Raw genomic sequence first — 13,876 nt, forward strand, 5'->3', positions numbered from 1 at the left:
CCTAAAATGAAGTCTAGCCCCAAGGGAAGAGATAAATTCGAGAACTTTATAGCTATAGGGGCTAAAAGGGACCTGGGTCTGAAGTTACAACTTCAGATCACACTCAATAATCAAAAGGGTTCACAAAGATGTCAAAAGATAGCCTTAACCTGAGGCGTAGCTATAGTATACCAAGGTGGGTCCTAGGACCCACCTAATTATCTTAATTGCAAGCCTAATTATATTGCAAAAATTTAGGGGAACTACCTTAAATTTTTTGAAGGAACTACCTAATAATTTTTTTATAAAAACAAAAATAGCATAATGCCTAAACCAACTTAAAATTTATCCAACAAAAATTAGTCCAATCCATTAAAATTAAAATTAAACAAAATTAATAATAATAAACAAAAGCCCACAATTGAATCGTCGCCAACACTTTTGGCTTTTGCGCATATGTGTTGCACGTTGATTCAGCAGAACGACCAACTATGAAATTTTATCATGTGAAAAGGATGTATTAGAAAGTCTCGATTAAGATATCATTATCAATATATTTGAAGCTATAAACCCTCGTCGGATACAATTCTAAAAATGATAAAATTTTGACCTGACCCGCTACTTGTATATTTTAGTTTGTTATATGTTTCAGGGTTATTTAAATAAGGAACCACGTGGTTTTAGGTTCTAAATTCGCCATTGGCCTTAACTTCAGCTATGGAGGAACCTAGCAATAGAGGAGTCAAGGAAGCAACTTTATACCTCAAAAAGACTGGAAAAAGAACTTGAATCATGGATCTATTGCTTCCTTGAACCTTCTAGCTCTTCCTTCTTCTTCTTCTAGCTTCAAGATCACACAAATATCCTCAAGAATGACACACACACACACACTCACAAATGCTCAAGGATCACGTTTTAGGGTTTAATGGGCTTAGGGAGACGAGGGGGGGGGGGGGACTAAATGGGGATGATAAATGTGTTTAAATAGGGTGCAAACCCTGAAAATTAGGGTTTCACTCAGACAGCTCTACTCGTCGAGTAGGTGACTTATGTCCCGCGTCCAAATCTCATCCTACTCGACGAGTTGGGCTCCCAACTTGTCGAGTCCCGTCACAAACAAAAACAACTTAAATTGAAATACGTACCAGGAATCGGGGCGTTACAATTGTAAAGGAATATAAAATTACCCAAAGATTCCGTGTGTAAGCTTTGCAAGATAGCCAAGAACAGTCATACTTGTTTCACTGTAAAAAGTCAAAAAAAAATCATATAAACCAAAAGTCTAATATGAATTAAGCAGAAATACCAAACAACAACTTTGAGGTTACCCTTTTCAAGCTTTTCTGATAAATGATACACATTCATTTGTTCCTAATTCACCAATTCTGATTCGATATCCCTTACCTAATTAGTGATTAGTAATCAATTAACAGAGAGGGTAAAAGTACTAAATCCCTTACCTGAATTATGATAAAGTCGCTAAATGTTGAATTGATGATGATCAGTTGACAATCTCTTATGCCTTCTACCGCGTTCTTGGCTTGTGATGCGTGCTCTGCTTCTTGGATTCTCAGTATGTCTAACGTTTGCTTGCTGGTCAACGATTTGTACTTAGACACTAGGTCCGATTCAATACAGTATAAAAAAATTGGGCCCCATCAAAAAATGGGCCCCGTTCCTATGCCCATTTTGCCCATGCCTATCATCGGGCCTGCAAGGATCGATGATTGAATTTTTGATTGAGTAGGACATGCTGTACTCCTAAGTCATAATTTATTCACAAATATTAATTTTTAAAAATATAATATATATTGGCAGGTTGAAGCACGAAGTCAAACACATGATCCAACCCGGTCTACGAAATAAATAGGTTGACGGGTCAGAATTTTCAATTTAACCATATTTATTTTCGTATAAATTCGTGTCATGTTCCATATTGGACTGGAAATTGTCAACATGAGTCAATGTATCATGTAGGTGGCTATTGCACTCGAAACTTATGGCCCAATTCGGGAGGCCCAAATATCTTGGTTTCGATAAAGGACTAAGTATGCAAACTAACAAACAGATTAGAGACCAGTTTTGCAATTCACTACTTTCAATTTTACTGGAATCTTAAATTTTTCAATGTAGCCCTTGTACTTTCAATTTTACTGGTTATTTGATGAATTTCAATGGAGTTTCTCCCAAAATAGAAGAGAGCCCAGTTCAAATCCCACCCTTCACTCTCCATGGCGGCACCCAATCGCTCCCCTATGCGTGTTCTAATCCGTCCTCCATCATCTTCTTCTATCACTCTTCCTTCCACCACCACTGTTCTACCACAACCCGCTGCCATCCATCAACCACCACCACCACCACCATCGGCTCTTCCACCTCTTCCTCCCCCTCCTCCTCCTTCAACAACATCCCGGCAAAACAGCGTTGTCGTGGTCGGATTCGTTGGCCGGCGCAAAGGTGACGTGAGTCAATTAATCAACCGGATTATAGATGCCAATGTGTTTCGTTCCGGGGATGCTGACGTAGCATTGGGGTTTGAGAAAACAGGGGAAATCGTGACGGATGAGGTCAAGGATTGGTTTAAGCAAAGACAAATTAGTTATTATCATGAGGAGACAAAGGGGGTTTTGTATTTGCAGTTTTGCTCCACCAAGTGTCCGGTTATGGAAGGGTTTTCGGAGGTCCCAAGTGGGTTTGATTCGGTTTTTGAAAAGCAGGAGTTTGGGGATCTTCAAGGGATGCTGTTTATGTTTTCTGTAAGTTTGTTTGAACCAAATTCACCGATTTTCTGAGTGATTTCGCTCTTTTCTTTGCTTTAAGACTTTGAGTGTTGCCTTAGCATCTGTTTATTGTTGTTTGGTTTTGTTAATACGTGATTGCAATTTGGATATGTTTATATTGAACTGAATAAATATTATATGAACTTCATTAAGATCTAGATTTCTTGGTAACAAGGCTAACACCCAATTCATTAGGTGTTTTTTTGTCTATATTTCTCTTGGATTTGCCTCATTCTTTTAAATTAGTTTAGATCACCACATTGATTCTTGAATAACCTTACTCAATTTGTTATTAACTCATTGTGATCATGAACACAGGTTTGCCATGTGATCATATTTATGCAAGAAGGCTCACGCTTTGATATCCAAAATCTAAAAAAGTTTCGAGTGTTACAAGGTGCTAAACATGCAATGTTTCCATTTATCAAATCACAAACACTACAATCAACAACATCAAGATCACACACATCTTCTTCTTCACACACTTCTCCTTCAAGAACACCTTCAAAAAACCGTTCCCCTGGTAAAAATGGTCCACCCATGGCTCGCAATCCTTCATCAGTCTCATTAATGTCAGGTTTAGGCTCATACACATCTTTATTTCCAGGACAATGTACTCCAGTTATACTCTTTGTTTTTCTTGATGATATCTGTGAATCTGGTTCTTCTTCTTCTTCTACTTCTTCTCCTTCTAACCCAGATGAGTCAACTCAGTCTAGATCAACTTTACCCATGAAAGGATCTGGTTCAGTAGTTGTACTTTCACGCCCTGTTTCAAAACCAGAAGGTGGTTTCAAGAAGAAACTACAGTCATCTCTTGAAGCACAAATCCGGTTTTCAATCAAAAAATGTCGGGTACTTTCGGGTTCTGAAACGGGTCCTCCCGGGTCAAGAAATGGACCCGGACCCATTTCAAGTCACATGCCTTTGTTTTCACTTGATGGGTCTAAAGCTGTTTTGCTTCTTGATAAACTCTCAAACAATTCAGGCGAATCTTTAGAGTTTGCCAGTAGTATTGTGGAGAATGTTCTAGAAGGTATCTCAACTTCAGACTCACTTCTACTTGAAACCCATAGTCAAAGTTCAAATAAAGAAGACATTCTTTCTTTAAAGGAGTTCATTTACAGACAATGTGATATTTTAAGAGGTCGAGGGAGTATCAGTGTCTCTGGTGGTGGTGGTGGGATGGTGGCGGTGGCGGCTGCTGCAGCTGCCGCCTCGGTAGCTTCCGGAAAGCCGCCGCCTTTAACTCCCGATCTTCCATCTCTTGATGTCTGGTTGACTTCCAGTCAAACCATTTTACATGGGCTTCTTTCTGCTAAACCTGTGTTTATACCTGAATCTGAACAAACCAAAAGAAGATCAAGACAACGAAATAACGTTTCAGTTTCAGTTATTGAAGGAAGTCAAACAAAAGTCAACGACCCTTTAGAACTTGCAGCAACATATTTGGATAACAGTAAAGGGCTGAATAGTAAATTTTCAATTTCTTGGTGTCAAAGAGCTTTACCTGTTGCTAAAGATGTCTACTTACACGATTTGCCACCATGTTATCCAACATCACAACACGAAACCCATTTGTCAAAAGCTTTGACTTCTTTTAGGTCAATGGTCAAAGGTCCAGCTGTGGATTTTTATCTGAAAAAACTGGAAAACGAATGCACATCGATTTGGATTTCGGGTAGACAACTATGTGATGCAGTTAGTTTAACAGGAAAATCATGTATTCATCAAAGACATGACTCTTCTTTACCACATTGTAGTGGTTTTGTTTTTCTTCATGCGTGTGCATGTGGGAGATCAAGGAAATTACGATTAGACCCTTTTGATTTTGAAGCAGCTAATGTGAACTTTAGTTGTTACCCAGAATGTGATAAACTTCTTCCTACCCTTGTTTTACCAGAAGGGAACACAGAAGGGCCTATTCAGTCAAAATCTTGGAGTTTGACTCGAATTGGAGGATCAAGATACTATCAACCTTCAAAAGGGCTTCTCCAAAGTGGGTTTTCAAATACAGAGAAGTTTCTTCTAAAGTGGAAATTTTTTCTTGAAAAACACAAGGAATTCAGTAAAGATTCAAGGGTTGAAGTTGTTTCAGATGTAAAGGTGAAAAAAACAGACAATGGGGTGGAGATTAATTCTAAATCCAAGAATCTTGATGACAATAAGAGTAATTCCACTAAAATTGTTCCTAATTTTACAATGAAAAAGCCTTTTTCTGAAGTTGTTGCAGGATCATCATCTACAAGTTCTGGGTTTCCTCCACTTCAATTAAAAAAGAAAACTTTATTAACTTTGGAAAATGTTAATAAAGAAAAGAACATTGGAGAAACACCACATGATAATCAAGAATCTAAAAAAATCGGGACTTTGTCTTCTGTTCATGAAGATGGAAACGGGAACACTAATGGCAATCCGTTTCTACAAAAGGGTAGTTTTGGTAATTTGTTAAACATGAATGGTAGGGAGAACAATTCTTTAAATCAGGTGGTGGTTTACATTGGATTTGAGCATGAATGTCCATGTGGACACAGATTCATATTGACACCAGATCATCTAAAAGGGCTTGGATCCATTTATGCAGTGGATGAATCTGCTGAAAATAATTTGGATCGTAGAGGGGTAGATTCGTCAAAGATGGGTAAATATGGAGGGCATGGTAAAATCCATAGACACTCAAATAGAATGATGAATCCTGGTGTTAGTAAGGTCAGAAATCCAGTAAAGTCAAAAGAAATAGGGAGTAATGGTAATCAAGGACAAAATGGTCACAAAGATATTGAAGGAAGTCTTGAGTCAATGATTCTTGATGATGATGGCAATGGTGTTTTTCCTTTACTAAATAGAAACTTACCATTGTACCTAAATTGCCCTCATTGCCAGATCCATAAGAATAAGAATGATTCACCAAATGTTCAATTTGCTGGCACTATTTCACAGCTTCAGAGAATATTTCTGGTAAGAATTTGATTTTACTTGCTTCTTTTTTATAATTATTTAATTGCATCAATTCCTTTTTAAGTTTTAACTCATTTAATACAAAAAAGCACAACATTTACATAACCTTCACCCTTTTACTGATTTCACCACTTAAATATTTGGGTTAATCTCATCAAAAACCTTATATTTTGTGTTTTTTATTGATTAAACCTCAAACTTTATTTTTTTTTTTCCTGAAAAAGACCTTGTATTTTTTTCAATTTTTCAAAAAAAGCCCTCAACTTTGTATTTTTTTCCGAAAAAAACCCCTCAACCTTCTAAATGCTTCCAAATAAACCCTCAATTTATTTTTAGTTTTTCTCGGAAAAACCCTCACATAAGGTCTTTTATGAGATTAACCCTAAATAAGGTCTTTTATGAGATTAATCCAAAAAAAATTGTAAAATGTGAGGGTTTTTTTCGAGAAAAACTAAAAAATTTGAGGGTTTATTTGGAAGCATGTAGAAGGTTGAGGGTTTTTTTCGGAAAAAAATACAAAGTTGAGGGCTTTTTTTGAAAAATTGAAAAAAATACAAGGTCTTTTTCAGGAAAAAAAATAAAGTTTGAGGTTTAATCCGGAAAAATATAAGGTCTTTTATGAGATTAACCCTAAATAATTTTATTTTACATGATGATGAAACCATTATGCTTTTTTTGTAATTTTTCCCTGATATCAGGTAACTGGAAAAATGTTATTATTATTATTATTTTTATAAAAATGGTCAAAATAAAGTATAATGGTTTGATCACTACAGATAATATAATGAAATACTAGTGCATTTCTGTAAAAAGATAAAAGTATGTTTTGCTCTGATATCTTAGAAAAATGGTTTTTTTCAAATCGGTTAAAATAAGTAAAATGGTTTAATCACTAGTCACTACAAGATAAAATGGCAAAAGTACTTTTTTTTGCCCTAAATCTTTATTTAATATAATGCATAATAATATAATAACTCTATGTGTATTCTGCACTGCAGGTTACACCTCCCTTCCCTGTTGTCTTGACTACATGTCCAGTTATTCAATTTGAGGTACCTCTAAAAAATGAAATAATATATATCATCTTTTTATAAAAAAATGATTAATTAATTAATGGGGTCTGAAAAAAATGTCCAGGTGTCATGTCTACCTCCATCAGTGGTTGACCATCACCATGAACAGAAACTGCAGTTCAGCCTTGGTTGTCCGGTGATATTGCCGCCAGAGAGCTTCCTCTCCCTCAGGCTTCCATTTGTTTATGGAGTGAAGCTTCAAGATGGAACTTTTCATCCTCTCAAACCTTTTCAAAATCAACCAGAGTTGACCGCATGGTTGACCAAAGGCACAGCTTTACAGGTTTTGTCAAAAGGAGCACTACCCAATCTTGAAGTCATCTAACTTTTTTGTTGAAACTAATCAATATCTGCAACAAAACCTGCAATTTTGCCTGCTTTCAGGTGATTATTAATATATAAAATAATTTTTTTTTATTAAAAATAGTGTTTCTTGAATCTTGATGATGTTTTGGGGTGCAGGTAGAGTTTATATTGGTTAATTTGGTGATCCAATGATGATTGATGATGATGATGCCTGTGCTACAGTGATATCAGGTGTTGCCCTTTTTTATAGATTTAAAAAAAAAAACTTGCTTTTGTAAGAGTAAGTTACAATTTTGGTCCCTGAGTATAGCCGGTTTTTGCAATTTCATTCCCAAAAAAGCTTTCTCATACAATTTTGGTCTCTATTCTAAGTAAAAATTAATTATTTTTATCTTTGAGTATAGTTAGTTTTTGCAATTTTGGTCCAAAAATAGGTATTCTGTTTACATTTTGGTACCAAAATTGAGTCAATTTATTGGAACAGGGACTAAAAAGTAAAAACCTCAAATAAGGACCACAGTGCAAGAAAAACCTTGTTCGGACCAAAACTGCAAAAATCAGCTATACTTGAGGGACTAAAAATGTAATTTACTCTTATTCTAATGATGGTGTTTGTTAATTCTGTTTATGGACCATAGGCCTCTCTGGAAATGGTTGGTGTTTTGTGGGATTCTTGAGCATAACCAGGTTGAAATGTGTAAGTACCATTTTGACCTTGATTCTTTATCACTTAGAAACGATTAAAGATTATTGGGTTTTGGATAATCTTTTTTTTTTTTTTTTTTTTTTTCTTTTTAATTTCATGGAAATAGAAAGATCTACAATAATGCCAAGATTAAGAGGTGCAACGGCTTTTGGGAATTGGGAATCATGAAAGAAATGTGAAGAGAAGAGAGGCCGATTGCATTTGCATGACATGAGAGGAAGGAGAAGGGTTGTTGGAATTTGGAAATGGGAATTGTTTGGAGTTTTTTGGGTAATAATTGCTCATGTTTAAAGATATAATAAAGTGATATTTAAGATTTGCTTTGAGCATATAACTATTTGGGAGTTTATTGTATTCTATTTCTAACTATAAACCGGTTTATGTTTTCAATGTATTAAACCACTTCAATTATGTTAAACTTATTTCATTGCTATTCGTGTTCATCTTTGGTAAAAAGTTAGTAAAATCGATTTTTTCTAATTAGTATTTTGTTTTTACAAAATTAAATAGGGAAATTGTCAGAAAAGTCCCAATATTTTCGGAAATGTTTTATTTTAGTCCAAATTTTTTTTTGAACATAAAGTTTCCATTATTCCGCTCAAATTAAGAAAAAAATCATTTTTTTTCTTTTTATAGGAAATGACATATTATCGTGTAAAATCAAATAATTGGGATTTTTCTGTTAAAAAATAAATAAATTGGGATTAAAGTGAAAATTTTTCAAAAATATTAAGATTTTTCTAACAGTTTCCCAATTAAATAAATTAATTTTTTGTATTTTTGTTTCTTGATTTAACTGTCTGAATGAGATTATTTTATTTTATTTTTAGATTATAAAAACTAATTAAGTTATTTTGTCATATTTTATAGAAAAAATCTCAATTTTTATTTTTTGAACATATTATCTAATATTTTGTCAAACTCACCAAAAAATTCTTATATTTTTAACAGAAAATGATAGATTATCGTGTACAAGTAGATCATCGACATTTTTTTATTAAAAAAAAAGTTGAAGCTTTTCTATAAACGAAGACAAAATAATAAGATTTTATAACAATAATTTAAAATAATTTTCTACATATTTATCGTAACTTTAAAATGAGAGGGAGAAAGAATAACAAATAAATAGCCAAATTGGTGGACCCTATAGATAATAACAAGGCTCTAACAATGAATAGATAAATACGGGATAAAATAGTCAATTTCATAAATTTAACTTTTGTTTGTCGACGGTATGAGATAATAATAAAGGCTCTAGTAATACACTAATACTACAATTTCTCCAACTTTAATAATAAAATTTAATATTGCACGTGCTATAATTATAAGACATTTAAAGGCTTTTGATTGAAAGGAAATCATTTCAATTTGTGGCATATTATTATTTTGGTTTCAAAATATTTAGAAAAAATTATCAAGAACAGTAACACGAGTGGCCCACATTTACAATAATGACTTGGGTAGCTGGTAATCAAATAGAAGGCCAGCCTGGATAAACACTATGACTTGGCCCAGTGGACCCTACGTTCACAGGCGACCCGTCCCATCCACTCACGGTTTATATTTTTGTTTTTTAAATATAAATCGTAGAATATATATATATATCATTATTTATCATTTTTTTTATGTAGAATTACATTAAAGTGGTTTTAAACTATAAATCAAAAAATTTATTTTTTCTTTGTTTTTGCCCCCCTCCCCGGCTCCCCCCCCCCCACCCAAAAAGTATTCTAAATGGGAAATAATTGCTGTTAGAGTTTTCAGAATGAGAGAGTAACAAGAATAAAATGACAACTCTAGAAATATTTAATTTGTGCCTTTTGATTTCATAAAAGTTTCAAACTTTAAATGTTTGGGCATCAATAATGTCGGCCAAACTAGCCAGACATCATAGGAAAGATAACCTTTTTATTACTATTTTTTTTTTTTTAAAGAATAACAAGTTAGTATATGTTTGAGATTGAAGCTATAACCTCCTTGTTAGAAGCACCTTATTAGACACCATATTAACCAAGTGAGTTAGCCCTCTAACTTGTGAAAGATAACAACTACGACATGATTCATGCATATATCCATCCATGGATTTAAGTTCATTTAAGGATAAAAAACCAAAATTATCATATGCAAACATGTTAAGAGACACTTAACAGTTGTGAATCGTGATCCACACTCTTGGTCTATCATTCCTCTTAAATATTAAGTCGACTGGGCATGCAAATACAAGATAACTCTTATGGGAGAACGGAGAATTATCTAATATCAAAATGCTTTTAATAGGTCGTTTAATATTAGATTTGATGAACACAATGTAAGTTATGTTAGAGATATATATGTCACGCTCCACTTCCCGACTGAAGACATTCAAGAAGGTATTGTCGGAAAAGAAAAAAACATCCTTGAGACTATGGTTTAACTGATTGGAATCTTGGACCAAAGAATTCATATGTGATAAAAGGATTGTATGGATTCAAATCCACAACTTACCCCCACAAGCATGGTCGATATCCCTTCTTTCAATTGTTAGAAATTTTGGCTAGCTCCTCATTCCATTCTCCTGTACATACATTGTTGATAACATGGTGTTTGGGCGGGTTTGTATTCTTTCTCAATCAAAGGCTCCTATAAAATAAACTCTTCCAATCGACTTAGATGGTAAATGTCTTCAAGTGTGTATTATAGAGATATCAAATGAAAGCCTATCCCACTTAAATTTCTCCGGTGAATCTTTTAAGATGATTTATCCTCTTTGATTCTCACTCCTTTCATTTACATAAACTAGATGACTCGAAAAGTATCAATTCAAAGGAGTTTTATAGTCAAGAATAACGAATCATAATTAAATCAACAACTGTTTTTACTCCAAATAACTAAAAAAACTAGTTTTACCAATATCTTATATAAGATTCGTCGATTCAGGGTCAGGGTCAACCATCAATGACAAAAGGGCATAATGACGCTAGAGAATTCATATGCAGTGGATAAAGGGGACAATTTAACTTTAAGAAACCTCTTGATCCCCATCTTAACATTTGGAATTGTTGCGTACGAAGGGAAGATAAAACATTATCTAATATTTATGAGAAACCTCCTACAATTATTCCAAACCTTAATGACTTGTTGATGGGCGATTCAATATTAGTATTTGGTGGGAAAATGATATGGGTATCACCCATACCCGACCCAAAAGAACCATCAGGAAACCCTCCCGCTATGAAGATTAAAGGACCCTTGAAGACCAGGTCTTGTTGATCATCAGTTTAGATACACGTGAAGTTGAACTCTTCTTATTTCCATGTTTTTAGCTCCACTAGTGTTTTCATGAATAAGTCCATGCATGATTGTTTCAATTCCTAGAATTGAGTAAGTCATATGACAACTATTAGTCATTAAATTGCAATTTGCTTTTGGGAATTAATCATCGAAAATTGCTCCAACTTTTGTCTTTCTTCTCTAATATTTATGTGAAGATTGATCCTCTCAAACAAGGTCTTATAAATTAGGTGTTTTCATTGCCTTCTTCCTCAATTATGCCTCCAAAACACGAGTCGTCGCCCTCCTCCTTCACCACTGACAAATCACCCTCGCTCAAAGCTTCCATGGCATCCATAGTCGAAAACATTTCTCAAATTGTTACCTCTTCCACTGCCAACCAAACAACCACACAATCCCAACTTGGCATCATTATGAAGCATCTAACTGCTCAATATGAGCAAAAAAATACCCTCCTAGCCACACTAATCAAACCAGAATAGAAACCTTCCTCTAGTAACCCACTGAAATTCGAACGCAAAATAGGTCCCAACGACACACATATGTGTCCACCCAAGCTTACCATGGCTACCTTTGACGAATCAAATCCACTAGACTGGTTATTTCAAATGGACCAATATTTCACGTTCTATAACACCAACCCACCGGAACGTCTCACAATGGTGGTTGTCTATCTCTTCGGTGACGATTTAAGATGGTACAAGTACCTTTTCAACAATCAATTACTCACCACCGGGGATGCCTTCACTAGAGCCTTGGAGACCCGTTTTAGTCCATCCACATACGATAACCACCAGACAACCCTATTCAAGATCCTACAAACAATCAATGTAATGGATTATCAAACATAATTCAAACGTTTGAGTAGTTGTATCATTGGGTTACCTGCCGACGCCCTCCTCAATTGTTTTTTGTCGGGTCTCCGTTCCGACATCAGCCAAGAACTGGCAGTACGCCGACCCACCACCATTACACAAGCAATGGGATTAGCCAAATTAATTGACGAAAAACTCAACAACAATCGATTATGCTTCCGGTACGTTCCATGTTACCGTCCATCACCATCTCCGACTATTTCCAGCACCGCCACTACTACCACCAACAATTCTACAACCACTCAAAAGCTACAAATAACCAGCCTCCTTCCCACACCGATGCAACCAACTCCAAACCTCCCATTCACTCGTCTCTCACCGCATGCCATGTAGAAACGACGTGCTACTGGACTTTGATCACCGTCAAATACTACCCGTGTCATAAGTGCAACCCATCTCAGTTCCTGCTGGTGGTCGATAACGAAGAGACACCCTTTGTGTCAGACGAAATCATCCAGTAAACAATCGACCCGCCTTATCTTTCCAACGATGAAATTCCCGACGCACAAATTGCTGATAACATCTCCTAATTTTTGACACTATCTTTGGTAACCCTCCTAGGGTCGACATCTCCCCGTGATCATCACATTACAGTTCACATTGGCGGCCAACCGGTGACTATTTTGGTGGATTGTGGTAGTACACATAATATCTTATAGCCTCACATCGCCAATTCCCTCAATCTACCCAACTAACCAATCCCAAATTTCTTTGTGATGATTGGCAACGACACCCATATCCACTGTGATGGCTACTACCCCGACGTATCCTTACAACTTCAATCAACCACTATAACCATTATGCTTTTGTTCTTCCCATTGCAGGCATTCTTGGCTTATAATGGATTGGATACTTAGGCTCTTTGATAACAGATTTCTCTATTCCCAAGATCACATTTTAACATAAACAACAAACCATTACACTCACTGGAGAACCACTCGCTACCCCCACCGTTGCAAGCTACATCCATCATTTATTACAAAATCAATCTATTGCTTCAATGTACGCCCTCCTGTTTGAACCCTCCACAAAACATCAATCACCACCACCTACGATTGACCCCATCATTCAAAGCCTCCTAAAAGAATACCAACACATTTTTACCACACGCATAAAACTTCCACCGAACCAACCGCATGACCACCACATTCCTCTCCTACCCAACACATCGCCAGTCAACGTGCATGTGACATCCTCTATTTTTCAGAACCAATTAAAACTTTTCTTTACGCTTTTAAAATCGTTTATTTATATTTGCGGAAAATCCCAGTACAAAAGATCATTTTGATTACAAATGTTTGTTTCCAAAATGTGAAAACCCTAAGGATGTCATAATCAATACAAATATATAAGTTACAACATAAAGACTTGATGGTCCTGAATACTATTGTAGGTTGTCTCTTAATCACTCAGTATCCTAATCAAGTTCCATTAGCTTAAGTCTTGATACCCGTGATGCATATAAACTGAGTGGATCATGTTGGGGAAAACTTGGTGAGATACACCCATAAACACATGCAAGAATCACTAAGATAAATTAGATATAATACACCCCTCAGGCCTTGCCTGGCTTTGAACCCCGCCCGGTATACATATCACATACTACACATGCAAGATTCACACAAACAACTAGCAACCTAATCATAATAAATCATGGGCCCACATTGGTGCCTTCAACCCGTCAAGCACAATGAGGAGACTCACCTCAAGCTGCTGAAAATCAGATTAATGCTCGGACTGCTGATCCGGAAAATCCCCACGCTAATCAATCACATAAAACCCCAATTAATATTTGGGCCATGAAACATAACTAGGAATCTATATCACTTGTCCAACTCCCAGGGTAAAAGACCATTTTACCCCTTCCTTACTTGGCCCAATTATCGAGGCCCAACCCAATGGCTCTAAAATTCCAAAATGGCCCAAATT

At 35.7% G+C, this 13,876-nt stretch overlaps 1 protein-coding gene across 1 annotated transcript; it reads left to right on the forward strand.

Annotated features, from left to right (window-relative positions):
- Positions 1 to 2,074: 2,074 nt before the first annotated feature.
- On the forward strand, positions 2,075 to 8,233 carry LOC145157028 (uncharacterized). The gene is made up of 7 exons (XM_079076188.1): positions 2,075 to 2,735; positions 3,078 to 5,717; positions 6,716 to 6,769; positions 6,855 to 7,174; positions 7,253 to 7,327; positions 7,735 to 7,793; positions 7,909 to 8,233. The coding sequence occupies exons 1-4, from the start codon at positions 2,211 to 2,213 to the stop codon at positions 7,113 to 7,115; spliced, it is 3,480 nt and encodes a 1,159-aa protein (XP_078932314.1). The 5' UTR covers positions 2,075 to 2,210; the 3' UTR covers positions 7,116 to 7,174; positions 7,253 to 7,327; positions 7,735 to 7,793; positions 7,909 to 8,233.
- The last annotated feature ends 5,643 nt before the right edge of the window (positions 8,234 to 13,876 follow it).

Source organism: Lactuca virosa, chromosome 1 (assembly GCF_052849685.1).
Source record: "Lactuca virosa cultivar CGN04683 chromosome 1, Lactuca_virosa_CGN04683_v6, whole genome shotgun sequence".
NCBI lineage: Eukaryota > Viridiplantae > Streptophyta > Magnoliopsida > Asterales > Asteraceae > Lactuca > Lactuca virosa.